The 16,609-nt window shown below is 44.8% G+C and overlaps 1 protein-coding gene across 8 annotated transcripts in view; it reads left to right on the forward strand.

The window, feature by feature from the left end:
• The first annotated feature begins 2,496 nt into the window (after positions 1-2,496).
• LOC135895734 (venom factor-like) overlaps positions 2,497-16,609 on the forward strand; it is a 148,156-nt gene continuing 134,043 nt past the window's right edge. For all 8 annotated transcript variants that reach the window (XR_011511316.1, XR_011511318.1, XR_011511319.1 and 5 more), the window contains exons 1-6: positions 2,497-2,683; positions 3,933-4,090; positions 7,648-7,848; positions 11,795-11,865; positions 15,344-15,475; positions 15,590-15,632. Coding sequence is in view for 4 of the 8 variants with exons in the window: in XM_070531692.1 (XP_070387793.1) it covers positions 2,613-2,683; positions 3,933-4,090; positions 7,648-7,848; positions 11,795-11,865; positions 15,344-15,475; positions 15,590-15,632 (676 nt within the window). In the remaining 4 variants the exon portion in view is untranslated. The remainder of the gene's footprint in view (positions 2,684-3,932; positions 4,091-7,647; positions 7,849-11,794; positions 11,866-15,343; positions 15,476-15,589; positions 15,633-16,609) is intronic.

The raw sequence follows: 16,609 nt of genomic DNA on the forward strand, positions 1-16,609 counted from the left end.
TTCACGGCGCAATGCTGAAAAAACAACTTGTCCGGCGCTGCTTCTGCGATTGCGCTGCGACTGCGAGCGTCACTAATATTACATAGTGTTTGCAAAAGGAAGACAGCCTATATAGCTACGATGCGACAAGGAGGTCGTGCCTACGATGTTTCTCGCTACCAACACAGCGAAGGAGACATCGACAAACTGCAGATAAGTATATTTCTACGGTTTCGTATTTAGAATACTAATAGTGCACGGATTAAGTCACTTTCGTAGTAACGAACTGAATGTCCAACAGTTTAAAAAAGGCATTCAGATCCAATGAGTGTTCGTGCTTTTACATGCAAGTGGGCCAGCGAAAATATGGAAAAGATGAAGGTAACCTTCACTAACTTTGTGAGATGACAGAAATTCATGAGTGATATTAAGCTCGCAGAACCTATGGAAGAGTATCTTCATCCAGGTGAAATATCAATAGCAGGTACTGATATAAAGCAGGAAACTTATATAAAAACTTCATCGGTTGAACGGCACATGGAAGGCATTACCGAATCGTGATCGCCACGTTACCGGTATCCTTGAAAAAAATTTAGAATCATTGCATTCTACCGGTGATGCAATATGGGACATAAACCTGGAGGTTAACATTTCTACAATTTTACAATTTCAATAATTTTCAACCCAGCACGCACCATACACTCCACATAGTTACTTCCCCACTTCTCCTTGTTGAACTAAACGAGGAATGTTGTTTATATTTTGCTGAAGTAGGAAAGATGATGTTCTTAATACATCAAAAATGTTGTAACTCCACACGTCAATTTCAGCCTTTGTAGAAAATAACTCATTCGGGCGTTTCGCAGATTTACAAGCTGTATCCTGAGTATCATGAAAGACTTCAACGGGGCGCAAAGCCTATACTCAAAGAAAATAAGAGGCATCTTAAAGGTAACTTGAAGGCAATGTTCCAAAAGGTTCAGTTTATTACAGGCTTTGCGAAAAATTATTCAATCAAATACTTGAAAGCGTTATATGGTCATTATCCACAATGTTTTTCATGGTCCTAGAAGAACTATAGAACTGTAGAAGTAGAAACGAGAACTCTAGATAACGCATAGCCGTCTTTTGTTTTCATAGTTACGTGCCTAATAAGAGGCACGTCGTAGGTTGAGTCAGTGCCTTCGGTGAACTAAAACATGCACCTGGTTTGTAAAATGGTGCAAATAAGGATAATGCGATGAGTAATGCGCAGACAAAGTTGAAAGGGTGTCTGTTAACTAGGACATTTGCAGTATATTAGGTATGCATGGGTACCGGAATGTTTCAAGCATGTTTTACGAAATGGGAAATGCTTAGTCCACTGTTCTGGAAGACATATAACTGCCGCCAAGATTAACATTGGTGTAAACGATAGAAATGTCAAAGCTGATGCGCATGCGAAGTTCTACGTGTGTGGATAAATTATGGCCTTAGTAAAAAGAAAACTATTTATGAAGGGCTCGAAAGCATTACACAGCCGCTAACGGCCATGCTTTCTAATGTCCCTAAAAAACTCTGCGTCGCACCAAGTTCATATGCGATAAAAATTGGGGCCACGTTCCGTATGAAGTTTGGAGAAAGTTTGACGTTTAAGATCTAATCACGGGCATTGCGAGTAATTACTGAACACTTACTTGCTTTTTTTTTCGTATATTCATGCGCAGTCATAAGAGGCACGTCGTAAGTTTCCCTTCTTTCCAAAATGCGGCATCACTTTTAATGAAATAAGAAGCAAGTTATGAGTAAAGCGGAGACAATTAAAACGACAACCTTGTGGGTTAACTACAGCCTTTGCATTAAATTACATGTGAAAATGCTTTGAAGCCTTAAAAGTTTTTTTACGAATGCACGAAGAATTGAGCGCTCTGTCTTAGGAGAACCATAAATTTAAATGTTGGCTCACAGATACCTGTTGACCACGCCGATCTCTAAATAGAATGGTTATTGATATTTCTCAAGTTGTTTCATTTACTTTCCTTTCTTTTATTTAGCCATTCGGTATGTGCCTCTGCAGGAGCACTCGTTCTTGCCCAATCCTTCAGACTGGGTATGTCTCAATGGAACACAAGAGGCACAGAACCCCCAAATGTTGCTTGATAGTTGTCGTACCTTTCTGAACATACAACGGCCCGTTCTGACCAAAATCTACGCATCGCCGTTAGCTATAAAGAATTTTTTACTGCTTTGCTTAAGCTTCGCTTCTCGTAGAATCCAAACATATCCGTTGGATCTGGGTATATATTTTTTTCTAAGTGCCCTTGCGTTGGTTGAATTGGCACATTGCCTTGAACGGTTTCACGCGCAAACTAGCGCGACTAGCAAAGCTAGCGTGTTGGGTGGCTCGTGAACGAAGACGGGCTACGCAAGCGGTCTTTCCCAGCGAGCGCTTGAAATCAGTGTAACCTAAACTCAGCGCGCCGACTACTATCTCGTGGCGATACCGCGCCCAAAGAGTCCGCATCCCTATTGCTCCTTCATGAGGCAAGCACGCTCGGCGGCGACGAGAAGACGCACTCAAGTTCCTGGTCTGCAAAGCTCTCCTCGCTGGGTCCACAGGACCCCTGCAAGTCAGTGTTAATTTGGTCGTCACGATGAACGTGTTCCAAGTACTGTGGCTCCTCACCGTAGTCGTCACATCGGTACGATGGGCACATGCTAAAGAGTGAGTGACACCTATGCATGCTATAGTCGGATAGACTGTAGTAGGCTTTACCGTTTTGCAAAAAAATTTACGGGACGAGAATAGCCAAACTCTACCTTTTATTGTTATTATTCAAGAACCTGCGGTAAGTTGCAGCAGGGCAATTTTAGCGATCATTTCGTGTGCGATGTTCCGCCGAAGGCTATAAAAGCGTGGTCGTTTCTTTTCCCTAACAGAACTAATTCGAAATCCCCTCCATGCCCCTGTAGTGAATGTAAAAGAAAAAAAACTACTATTTCCAGTTTCATATTCTGTGTTACAGTCTGCATTCTGTCGCAACTAGCAAATATGTTTCTGTTGTCTGAAGTTCAAGATGTTATGTCGGAAAGATGTCACACGTTTAGGAAGGAAACGAAACCATATATTGCGTGTCAAGGTGCCACGCTGCAGATGGCGTAGCGGCGCAGGGGCTCTTGATGTAAACCCTTTATAAATTTGTTGTTCAGACCTAAAATGTCCAGAGAACACTGTTTAGGGAAAGTTTTCAAGAAAAAAATGATGCATAGAAAGGCAGAGAGGTTAAAGAAAGTTTTCAATCACACGCTTTTGCTTAGGCTTTACCTGCCATAGGTGCCAGCAGGCACAGCTGCCGCCGAAATTATTCTGGGTGAGAGCTACTGTCTAAACACTCAGGTACAAGGTAAACTTACACTATACCCAATATACTATATATTGTTCCATTAATCCTGCTGCAGAACACGTTCATTTTCTATTTTTCGAAGATCTGTTCCTACGAAAGCTTCTTTCTTGGGGACTTCAATACAATGGATATTCCTTGAGCATCAGCTGACCTCAATTTGCCCATTATGAAAGATGCTCCTAAGTAAAAACTCAGAATATTAACTTTAGTATTTCATTTACTTTACAGCTTAATAGAGAATCTGTTGCTACAGAGAACGCGTCTATCTTTACTCCAGTGCCTTCATTTACTGTCATCCGCCTTCACTGTAACGGGTGGCACGTCAAAAGAACTTCGCTTTTGTACGAGTAAACGTCATAAAAGACGAGCTTACAACTACGCGAAAGAAATTCGGAGCGCACCTTAACGCACTCTTGATATCTTTAATAAAGGACCTGAGGGAGCTCCGTATCGTTCCTAAATCGGGATGCTCGTAGGACTTCATTGCAAACTAAATAATCACGTTAGTTAGGAAAACAACCACCTGGCTGACCCCTCATCATTGACGTTGTTTTCGCTTGTGGTTCGCAGCGAGTGTGTCGTCGTGACACCAAATGCGCTGCGACTCGGAGCCAGAGAAACCGTGGTGGCCATCGTGAGCGGCCGACCGCAGCGGGTGAGCGTGTCTCTTGAGAGTCATCCGGTGGGACGCGCCGCTTTCTTCGAGACAACGTTCGACGTGGCTCCAGGTTCGTGGATTAGACTAAGCCGATTGCGGTAGACACGTGGTTAATGGCGACCCCTTTCGAGGCCGCAAAAGCTGTTGAGGCTGCAATTCTGGCGTACCAGCTGCTTTTCTGCGTACAATACGGAATAAGAAAAATTGGCTGCGATAGATTCCACAGTACTGATCCTGCTACTGGATTCCAGCTAATTATACGTGTCACTAATTACTTAATAGTACACATTCGCCGCGTGCGTCTGTAGGCGGATGCGCCTCTAGCTGGTGAGCTTGCCAGACGGATCCACTACGATGCAATTGTGAGGATGTCATCGGTTTAGAGATATACGAACCAAACTTGCTGTAGAGCTGCGTACTTGTTCCACTTACTTTTTTTTAGCACAATACAGTTTTGTGGATTGAAGCACAAAAATTCACTAAAGAACCAGCATATCCTATCGCACACATTACGAAGGAACATCTAGGAACTGGTGTCATCCTCATAATTCTTTCCAAGTGCGAACTCACCAGCTACAATTCGTAAAATGAAATATACACCCTAAGGTAATAAGTGAAAGACGCAGTTAGTAAAACGATGCTAATCAATCGATTATGCACATCTTCAGCGTGCAAATAATGTTCGCATCTTCGAGTAATCCAGCTCAAGGAGGAGAATTGTGTTATCTGCTAAAGGCGATTTTAAATGCGAAGTATCGATATTTTCTTTAGGGGGGGGGGCGGGGGGGGGGGCGGGAGGGCTGTATTGCTTAGTCGGAGCCAAGGTCTAACGCAAGGCCGCTTAAGGTCGCAGAGCTTGTCGCCGCTGCGCGCACCCCGGCTCGCTGGCCGCCTGTTGGCTTGGTCCCTCCTTGCTCCTCGTGCCCGCTCGCACACCGCTACTGGCTGGGCGCCTCCTCGCTTTGCTCCACTCGCGGTTACGGGTGTGCTCGCCACAAGTAGATGTGGCTCGGTTGCGCTAGCTGAGCAAGGTCGCGCGTAGGGCCTCTACTTGCAGGCGTGACGATGGGACCTCAAAAGCATCAAGAGGAAGCGGAAGAGTGCAAAGACTCCGCAGAGGCTACAGCGACATGCGATGCCTACCGAAGTGGCGAGGCAGGAGGCGAAGTCACGGGCCTACAAGATTACGCGCGGCCGTGGAGCGCGAGCAAGAGCAGCGACGCGTGGCCGAAGAACAGCGGCACGCCGAGCGAACACCCACTGAATAGGCAGAGAGAACCAAGCTGCGCCGATTGGAGGACCGCCACTTGCAAGACGCAGACGCATACTTTCAAAGGCACACTCGCGGAGACAAAGTTGGTGTGGCATGTGGGATCTGCAACCACCTGTGCTTCAGATCGTATGTCATCAGGGCGTCGTGGACAGCGCATGCGTTCCTCGAGTGAACGTCTCACCGGGAGGATCTCACTTCGTTAGGGCTTTAAGCCACGTGCAGGGCGAAAATGCTTCGCAAAATAAATTATTTAGGATGGTTTCTGCTGTATATATTTCTTTTAATCCTATATAGCCTAAAAAACGCCCTGTATATGGAGAGTCTCTACAGTCAATCGACGTAGATACTAGGTAGTTATCCTATAAAACCAATTGGTATACCCGCAAAGGAACACAATAGAAGAGCTAGCTTTTTCTTAATTAAAATGTCGATTACTAATAAAAAAATGTGAAACTTAAATTCAGGCTGGTTGAAGAGATCCAGGGGACATTTAATATAAACATTAAGTGTATATAGGTAAAAGCAAAACTACAATTCTGGGATTGCAGATACGTTAGCTTTACTGAGATCGCAGATCTGATGCAACAGGATGGGGCCGCGAAAACTAAGAGAACAGATCTGACACCACATCAGTACTTTTGCACTAGCCTCGTGGATTTTGACAACGTCTTCTCGGGATTCGTAATATATGATTATCGATAAACCGAGAATGTTTATTCGTTAATTACCGTTTCACTGCCTAGAGCATGACAGCATTCAGAAACGCTGTAGCGAAGTTCTCCGGATTAATTTTGAGCACCTGGGTATTTTTAGAATACTGCCTAAACCGTACACAAGCGATCTTGCGTTTCGTCGCCCAACCAGGAGGCGCGGCTTCTGTACCTGCGAATCAGACCCGCCAACTGGTACTGAGCACCAAAACGTAATCTCCACTTAGCCAACGCGGCGGATCCTTCGAGCAGAAGCCATTCGCAGAACATAATCCAATAAGCGTTTCTTCCGCTTATGAAGTGTTGCCCGTTCGTACGGCAAGATGACTTACCCCATTTGAGGAATAATGAAAGTATCCGATTACAGGCAGCCACTATTGAAAAACTTGCAGACTGTTTGCCTGCAGAATTTCTTAAAACCTACTCGACCATGCTTGATCTGAACCACTCAAAGCACATTGTAAGCGATATGTCCTTACCGGGCAATGATGTCCGAACAGAAGTTAAGGTTAGCGCGCAAGTCTGCACATGGGTCACCTCGCAGGTATCCTTCAAAAAAGAAAGACCAACTCTTTCCCTACCGGAAAATGGGGTTAAGTGAAGCTTGTCCGGCGTGCACCTGACCTTGGTCACGGTTAAGTAACCCTCAGGTAACGGTGCCGGATTGCTTCGGCCTACCACTACCTTAGCTCGGGATCTTCATCTCGTTACTGTCGGATTGCCTGTGCACGGGCAACTCTAACGGCTGGATCAGCGCGCCGACGGCGAGCCCTTTCACGGGCGAGCTTGCGCCGCTACTTGCCGAAGGTTGCCTTTTCCTCGGGAGAACGCACAACAGGTGGCCGTCCCATACTTTTTCCGAGACTGAATTTAACGGAAACGAAATCGGTGCAGCGTGCACGAAACCCTTTCCTGCCCTTTTTCTCCCCGGCGGAAGCGAAGCGGCTCTGATTGGTATCGCGCGCATGGCATGAGCGCGCGCCCATGCAGCTGGAATCCTTGCTTATGACTCACGCTCCAGAGCCGGCGCAGCTGTCAACCCACCAAACCGCTCTTTCCCGCAGCTGCTCTGCTGTGGAAGCAAGTGTTTTTTTTTTTTCGCGACCACGACAACGATACTTGTCAGCCAATACAAGCTTCGCTTGAAAAAAAAACGCCCATATGTGAACATGTGCTAGCGGTTGGACGAACTTCAAGAGACCTGAGCCGGGATAACGTAAAAACTATTCGAATCAGTTTTGTATTTCCAATCTGCCATTATACATCTGTGATAGGTCAAAGTGGCTCGGGCTCCACCCTCATGAACGCGGCGCCCGCCAATATGGGCTGGGCTCTAGCTGTTTATACTTATCACGGAGGGCTAATCGCGGATTTGGAATAAAATGAGTTGGAATCGTTTTACGTTATCCCACCCCTATGTTCGCATAAGCCTGCTCAACGAAACACGTATCACTGTAGCCGCTGATAATAGGGACATGAACTGGGGTAGCGCTCATGCCGGTGGTATTACCAACAGTGCTCACGGTACTTGTGCTATCACAATAATACAACTAACGACGACATGAAAAAATTATCTGTACTGGTAGATAATACAGTCTTTCAGCTACCGGGTGCCCTTAAGAACATTAAAGGTTGTGCTCGCAGGCACCCCGGCCACTGCGGAGGTGTCCGTAAAGCCCGACGATCTGTCCGAGTTGCAGCTATCTAAGGAAGAGGTGCAGGTGACCCTGAAGGTGCAGTGCGGGAAACTCTGGACGCGCCAGGTGCGCCTCGCCGTGAGTGGATCTTCGGCCGATCTCCTTTTCCTGCAGACGGACAAACCAATCTACCATCCGGGCTCCAACGGTGAGTGTCATGGAGATGTTAGAACTGTATTGTTGAGGAATCAGTGTTTCCAGTACTTCAGCGTTAGGTTATCTCCAAACCGAAGCTGCGCTGCCACGAAGGGCACTCGATGATCAAATCAAATTAAATCAAAATTTATTCATCTTCATTTGGTGCATAGGTTTTCATTTCCTGTCCAACCTAAGCATAGCGTGCTTGTTGGTTCTTCAGGCAGCACGGTGAATCATCGAATGTGTACCACAAAACAATGAAGTAAGGCACACAAGTACGTACTAGGCATATTATACAAAGTGTAGAGACATAATGAGCATTTGTGAGTACAACTCGAGCAAAAATTAAATTAAATAAACAAATAAATAAAGGACATCATAATAGTTTGACAATGAGCCATATCACAACTCGCGTGACATCTTTGGAGCAAACCCAGGAAAGCAACCTTCTACATGCAAGAGGCCATCAGTGATTTATCGGCAAAGAAGAGCGCCATTTCCTTATTGATTTCGTCATTTTTCGTTTAGTTTTGAAATTTCCAAACGCTTCTCCAAGTTCATTAAATATCTGTGGCACGTAATATAGCCCTATTTCTTTCCCGTAATGTGTAAAGCATCGTGACTTAATGTATATTTCTGTCCTTCTAAGGGCAACGTTTTTCTTGGCAGGTACTTTGAAATCCTTTGCATATAGTAATGACGTGTGAGCACAGTGTAATAAAATACTTCACGCATTTCCAGTATGCCAAGACTATTGTATTGTTCTTCCTTATGAGCCTGTTGCACCATAGTTCCGTAGGCTACACTGTTTGCTATTGTTTTTAATTATGCGGTTTATAGCTCCCATTTTGTGATCAGAATAAATTCCACACAATGTAATACCGTAGGTTATAACAGATTCAGCCAGTGCCATGTATATGGTGCGCCTCAAGTAGATTGAAGCTTTACCTCATAGGTTGTACATCATCGCAGACACAGCTCTAAGCCTGTTACATATATACTGCACATGATCATTCCATGTTATATGCTCATCAAATATTATTCCGAAATACCTGATCGCATGTTCGAATGGTATTGCATTACATGCGTACGAATCGCAATGTGAGTTATGTAAAAAGAGACACTCAGGGCCATTCGTTTGTGTGGGTTTCTAAAACAGATAAGCTTTGTTTTTTTGCCGATTTAAATATATTGAATTTTGCGTCAGCAAGTCTATTACCCTGCACACATCCTGTTGAAACTTATTGCACCCAAGATCTAAAGCAGTGAATTCTAGTGCTAATGCTGTGTCATCTACATATTGGAAGATTCTTGATCTTAAATTCAAAAAACCCAGTTCACAGACGTAGATATTAAACAGTAATGGGGCCAGAGTACTTCCTTGCGGAACACCGAATTTTATTGCTTTAAGTTCACTGTATTTGTTTTCAATTCTAACACACTATGATCTGTCTGTCAAATATCCCTCAAGGAATTTATGAAATCGGCCCCTGAAACCTACGTTGTCCAGCTTTTGCAACAATATGGCGTGAACAATAGTATCAAATGCATTTGATAGGTCTAAAAACAGTGCTAGCATAAGGCGATTGTTTTCAATTGCGGCGTTAACGTAATCCGAGAATTCTTCTACGAGCGTAGTTGTGTTCCGGTCCCTTGGGAACCCATATCGTGCCAAGCTTGTCCGGCGTGCACCTCACCTTGGTCACGGTTAAGTAACCCTCAGGTAACGGTGCCGGATTGCTTCGGCCTCCCACTTCCTTAGCTCGGGATCTTCTTCTCGTTGCTGTCAGATTTCCTGGGCATGGGCGACTATGGCAGGCATTCTCAGATCATGAACAGCAGGTTGCCATTATCCCTCAAGAGAAAAGTGTTTAATAGCTGTGTTTTACCAGTACTCAGCTACGGGGCAGAAACCTGGAGGCTTACGAAAAGGGTTCTACTCAAATTGAGGACGACGCAACGAGCTATGGAAAGAAGAATTATAGGTGTGACGTTAAGGGATAAGAAAAGAGCAGATTGGGTGAGGGAACAAACGCGAGTTAATGACATCTTAGTTGAAATCAAGAAAAAGAAATGGGCATGGGCAGGACATGTAATGAGGAGGGAAGATAACCGATGGTCATTAAGGGTTACGGACTGGATTCCAAGGGAAGGGAAGCGTAGCAGGGGGCGGCAGAAAGTTAGGTGGGCGGATGAGATTAAGAAGTTTGCAGGGACGGCATGGCCACTATTAGTACATGACCGGGGTTGTTGGAGAAATATGGGAGAGGCCTTTGCTCTGCAGTGGGCGTAACCAGGCTGATGATGATGATGATGGGCGACTCTAACGGACGGATGCCACCTGTTTTTCCAAAATATGGACCAGGGCTGGTATGACAGAAATCGGTCTGTAGCTTGCGCACTCATTTTTCTTTCCACTTTTGTACACAGGTCTCATTATCGAAATTTTCAATTCTTTGGGCATCATTCCGGTTTCTAATATTCCATTTAGTATTTTGAGAATCGCACCTTTCAGTTGGTAAAGTTGTAGTACAGATCTCGTACGCGGATCTTATCAAAACCTGGTGGTTTGAAAATCTTCATTCTACCTATTATATTCCATAGCTCAGCTTCTGTTATCTCAGGAAGGTACGCTGTCTGCGCGCATGAAAGTATTGGCTTATATTGGAGACTTCAAAAATCTAAACATGTATTTTGCATGCCACCTGTGGGCATAGAAATGAAGTGCCAAATGCTGAGTTCAACAACGCACGCGCTGCACTGTGGGCCAACTGAATGGGAACTAGGAAAGTTAACTTCATAACAACAAGGACAAATAATAAATCAAAGTTATCCATGAAAAAGTCACGGAGGGGTAGGAGGGGCGTTAGCTGTACACGCCTCGGGCATACACGTGTTCCTCCTCGTCGCCTTCGACTAGCGTCGCGAGTGCTTGATGACCACTGAAATACAGGCTTCGTAGGTGTACTTGTGATCAGCAAATTTTACGACTTCAACCGTGCCAAGTAAGGACCGTTCCTCGTATATATAAATATGAAAGTTTACCGGATTTCACATGAGCATGCGAATCCATACACCATGCAAAATAGAAATATTTCAAGGTTTCTACAGCAGTGTGAAACAAGCAGCTTTGCGGCAGGTTATAGCGGATAACGTATACTTATCTGTCACACTAACCCTTAAGCCAGTCCAACATTCTCTTTCTAGTTATCTATGTGAGCAATATGTCACCACAAATCCATGGCTGTACAGCTTTACAATGACAACATTACCATACACAGTGATCTCATCTGCGTTTTGTGCATTACCGGTAATATATGCGCGACCATGGCTAATGGTCCCTGCAAGCACTTTATACGCAACCACTTAATGCGTGTCAGTAGGTAACCAATGTTGGAAGCAGTTATCCATCGCAAAAGTACCTCAGTAGGGAAAGAAGTACAGAGCATACTTTAATTTCAGAGCAAGACGCTTTTAGTTCATGACATCCCTGTTTCTCCTCTTAGGGCGTCGTCCTTTGTGACCCAGTCATGTGGAGACACGTTCAGCTGACGTTGTCCCGAATAACGTGTCAAAAGGCCTTCTCAATAAAAAGAAGTCTCGCATTGCTCGCTCGGATGTCGGCCAGCGTTGGGTAGTGTGAGGGAGTGGAGCTTCTCAAGGAATGTGGAGGTAGGGCAGGCCCACGATATGCGTGCAAAGTGCGCAAATTGCATGACCTCGATGTATAGCAGTGCTTTGTCGTTAGTAGGGTAGTTGAAGACCAGGCGCGTCTATCTTGCCACGTCTATCATGCTATTTGTGCTGCAGTAGAAGTGAACACCAATGTGACCCTCGCGTTGTCTTTAGACTTACTTCACGCCAAGTATTCAGTTTGAATCGCTGCTTATTTTGCGTAGAAGCGCAATTTCTCTTTTATTAACTAATAATTGCTCCGGTATGTTTGACTGGTCTAGTCCACATCAGGTTCATTGCCCTAAATGGATCGCTGCTCCCAGCGTCAACGCCGTTCAAGCTTGAAGTCAGGGTACGTATTGGCCTGCACTGCATTTTGTTTTTCTGTACACGTTTAGAAGTATAGAGAGAAAGCAATGATTTTCTAAGCGGGCTGCGTCTGACCCAAGGTAGAAAGTGACGAAGTGTTGTAGCGGTGAAGTGAAGATGCGAAAATATCATTGGTGTGAAATCAATGTTTGACGCCCGTCTACTCATAAACCGCTATTCGTGCTTTCGTTTCCTGTGATTGTGATTTTTCCCAAGTTCATTTGAACGAGTACGCGCTCTAATACATCCAGCAAGTGAAAGCCACAATTGGGCCCAAAATGAAAACCCCCATTGGGTTTATTCCAATGAAGTAACAATTCATGCTGACAAGCTCGTAAGCAAAAAACGAGGCTCGAAGATGCTCGACATATGGTGTAATGGTGTTTCCGTTGCGTCTTACCTCTAATTTTCTTTTAATACTTTTGCGAGAGGTACGGGGATCGATACTCCGCCCTCCACCAATATGTTACGGGGATATTGCGGGTAGATAAAAACTATATTCACAATATATATACAGGATGAGTCAGAATAACTAAGATGGCTGACCACCAACAAGCAGCAGGCAGCGTCTCTGATCTTCTTCTTCCTCTATCTTCCCTCATCCTACCGTAACAATGCGATTAGAATTTTTTGAAAAATTCAGGTGGTTTGAGCATATCTATCTATCTATCTATCTATCTATCTATCTATCTATCTATCTATCTATCTATCTATCTATCTATCTATCTATCTATCTATCTATCTATCTATCTATCTATCTATCTATCTATCTATATATATATCCATCTATCTATCCATCTATCTATCCATCTATCTATCTATCTATCTATCTATCTATCTATCCTCTTACGCCCCCACAGCAGACCAAGATGTCTTTCAGCTAGGGCGACTGGGTGTCTGATCATGGTCGTCATTTCAGCGTCGCCGTCTGACTATCGTCATGCTGTCGTCGTCAGGCCATCGTTATCATAGTATCAATGCATTCGTTTTCATACCATCACCGTGATGCCATAGTGGTCGTTATATCGTTCTCACTCCAGCTTCCCCATCCGATTCAGGCCACCATCGTCACGCCGTTGCTGTCATTACGTTGTCGTCATATATTCATTGTTTTACCGTCATGGCGGTTCCATCGTAGTCATTATATCTTCGTCATCCGACTCTCGTCCTGCTGTCGTCGTCATGCCATCGTTGTCACACAGTCGTCGTGATACCACAGTCGTTATGCTCATGTTTGGGATGCCGTCGTAATCATTCCATCTTCGTCATTTGACTCTCGTCATGCCATAGTTGGCACGCCCCTCCTACGCCAACTACAGTGGTTCTACAGTGGTCTAAGTTGTATAATAGCTTGAGTATCGAGGTATGTGCTCATGGTCGTGATGCCGTCGTGATCGTTGCATCATCTTAATTGCAGCTTTGTCGTACGACTGTCGTGATGTCGTTGTCCTTACGCCATTGTCATCGCCATCGTCCTGCATTCATTGTCGTAACTTCATATTGATGCGGCTGGGGGGGTTCTATCGCCATCGATACAGCTTCATAGTGCGACTGTCCTCATTCCCTTGTCGTGACACCATCGTTGCCAACATGTCGTCGTCACGCTCTCATCGCCATACCGGTGTTGTCATGGTTGTTCCATTACATTGTCCTCATTCTAACTTCGTCATACGACTCTCGCCATATCGTCGTCATCACTCTATTGTCGTCACACTGTCGTTTGACCATCCTCATCAATTCAGAAGCGTCAAACCATTGTCGCCAGGCCGTCGCCATTAAACTACCTATGTCGCTCCACTGACGTCATTCCGTCTTCGTCATGCTATCGTAATCGTGCTGTCATCATTTATGCGTTATTATATTACCGTTAAATGTATCCTCCGCCATTGCATAATCGTGAGACGGTCGCTCTCAAGCTCCCGTTGTCGCAATCTTGTCGCAGTGTTGTAGTATTTCCGTCGTGGTTATGCCATCGATGTCATTCATGCATTGTCATCCGGTTGCCGTCGTGCCTTCGTCATCCCGCCATCGTCGTCATACACTCGACGTCAACCTATTGTCACCCTGTCCTCGTTTTAACTTCCTCGACATTTCATAATCGTCGTCTTGTCACGCCGTAATCGTCTTATCGCCTTTGACACTTCACCGGCGTCATTGTGTCTTCGTCTTTCCATCGTCGACACTGTGTCGTCGTACAATCGCCGTCATGCCGTCATACTTTGGCAAGCGAGCGTCAATGCAACATCGACTGATACCGGAGACAGCATATGGCGTTTATAGCCGATGCAAGGACAGTCTGAGAAGCACAATTACAGGTATAAGATAAATGCGACCTAAGAAATAGGACGTGTGGCTACAATGCTTATATTCTGATCGCATTAACGGCGACAGTTATTGTGAGATTGGTTCTGCCGTAATTCCTTTCTTCATTTCATACGATTTAAACCACCGATTGCGTCAAAGTAAGTATAATCAAACGTTCGATATTTGCAACGAAAAGGGCGAAACATAGGACATCATCATCAACATCATTATAATCATCATTATCATCAGCCTATTTTATGTCCACTTCAGGACGAACGCCTCTCCCTGCGATCTCCAATTAACCCTGTCCTGCACCAACCGATTTCAACTAGAGCCTGCGAATTTCTTAATTTCATCACCCCACCTAGTTTCCTGCCATCCTCGGGTGCGTTTCGATTCTCTTGGCACCCATTCTGTAAGCCTAATGGTCCAACGGTTATATAACCTGCGCATTACATGACCTGCCAAGCTCCATTTTTTTTCTCTTGATGTCAATTAGAATATCGGCTATCCCCGTTTGGTCTCTGATCCACACCGCTGTCTTCTCTAAAGTTACGCCTAATATTCTTCGTTCCATCGCTCCTTACGCGGAACTTGTTTTCTAGCTTCTTTGTCAGTCTCCATGTTTCTGCGCCATATGTTAGCACGGTAGAATGGACTGGTTGTACACCTTTCTTTTCAATAATGGTAAGCTTCCAGTCAGGATCTTACGAAGTCTGCCGTATGTGATTCAACCCACTCCTTTCTTCTGTAAATTTCTTCTCATGATCAGGGTCCACAGCCAGTATTTGACCTAGATAGAAGTACTCCTTCACTTACTCTAGAGGCTGACTGGCGATTCTGAACTCTTCTCCCCTTGCCATGCTATTGAAGATTATCTTTATCTTCTGCATATTAATCTTCAACTCCACTCTTCCACTCTTACAACATTGGAAATATTTTATCGCTATACAGGACCCTTCACGAAGCACCAGAGGAGAAAGAAACAGGAATAAATCAAAGCTTCCTAACTTCTCTTCTTTTCTCTTGTGCCCTATGTGTGTGTGCATGTTTTTCCGGGCCAGCCAATCGTTTACTTCCTTTTAACTCCACTAGGTGGAATCTTTCCAAAGCGTGTTGTTTCTTCTCTTTCTTCCCGTCCGATAATGCTTCCTCAGAATCCACAAAATGTGGTATTGGAGGAGAAGAACTTCGTTCCTGACCGAGAACTTATGCTCAGCCACCAGTTCATAGTGCCGAAACACACTGTCCTCGGGGAATGGAAGCTGGTCATGCGTTACGGACACAAGGTAAGTTTGTTCTCAACGCGACTGCTTTCGACGCAGTCACCTGGCTTGGGTCATCTTACTGTAGCGGCGTATGTAACATACTGTTTTTTTTTCACCTTTGCTTTTCGCGAGCAGCTTCAGCAAAACACGACTGCTACATTCGCCGTGGAAAAATATGGTGAGTGAAATCACACACAGCATTTCAACGCTATCAACGTTTAGCAGCGCAAAATTTAAAAAAAAAAGGCAGGAAGCAAAGAGTTAGTCTTTCCACTAGCTGCCTTCTGCGGCTCCAAGAGAAGCCCCAGCACATTGGTCTAGTTTCTCAGTGCGGGAAGGGGAGAGCCGTGCTTTCTTACCTACGAAACACATCACAACCCCTTTATTTGAAATAACTGAGCACCGGAGTTTAAAGGGCTTTTCGTTCCTAAGCGCAAGTTCCCGATGCCCGGCTGGCTTGGATAATATGTCCAACGCCACGATTGGCTGGAATCTGCCTATGCGAACAGTTCTAGCCCATTTACTCGACTATTCGTACTTGGTATACAACAACGGTCAAATCGCTTTGGCTTGAGAGCGGTGCGAAGTGAAACTGAGACTAGAATCCAAACTTACACTATCGCGTGGAAAGGTCAACAAGTTTTCCTCAAAATGCAACTTCACATCCCATTACCTCCAGTACAGCAATGATGAACTCAGCTAAAGTTTCTGTAGCTCACGGCGTAAGGCTAATCGCTAAAAAATCGGTGAAATTGCCTTGCTGTTTGCTGCTGTCCCTTTAATCATGCTCATCAAAATACACCAAGAAAGTTGTATCCATCCATCTATCCATCAAAATACACAGACGCGCAATCATCGGAGCCCGTGTTTCCTGATAAAATTAATACCCTTCGGCACCTTAAATGACGAACACTCCTTTGGCATTCCTTAGCGGAATATCGGCCCCGAATTTGCTTTGATGTCGAAAACTGCGCAATTGGTCGCACAGAGTTACTCTGAACCAAAGTTCCTCCCCTTAGGTAACCAAAGTTGAATGAGTGTTTTCTGTATTGAAGGTGCTCGTATACAGAATGATACATGACTAATTGCGACCAAGACCAGACTTCAGGAATTTAACTGAAGATATACCTTTTGGTTCAGGCTACTAGATTATAA

The sequence above is a fragment of the Dermacentor albipictus genome, chromosome 1 (genome assembly GCF_038994185.2).
Source record: "Dermacentor albipictus isolate Rhodes 1998 colony chromosome 1, USDA_Dalb.pri_finalv2, whole genome shotgun sequence".
In the NCBI taxonomy this organism is placed as follows: domain Eukaryota; kingdom Metazoa; phylum Arthropoda; class Arachnida; order Ixodida; family Ixodidae; genus Dermacentor; species Dermacentor albipictus.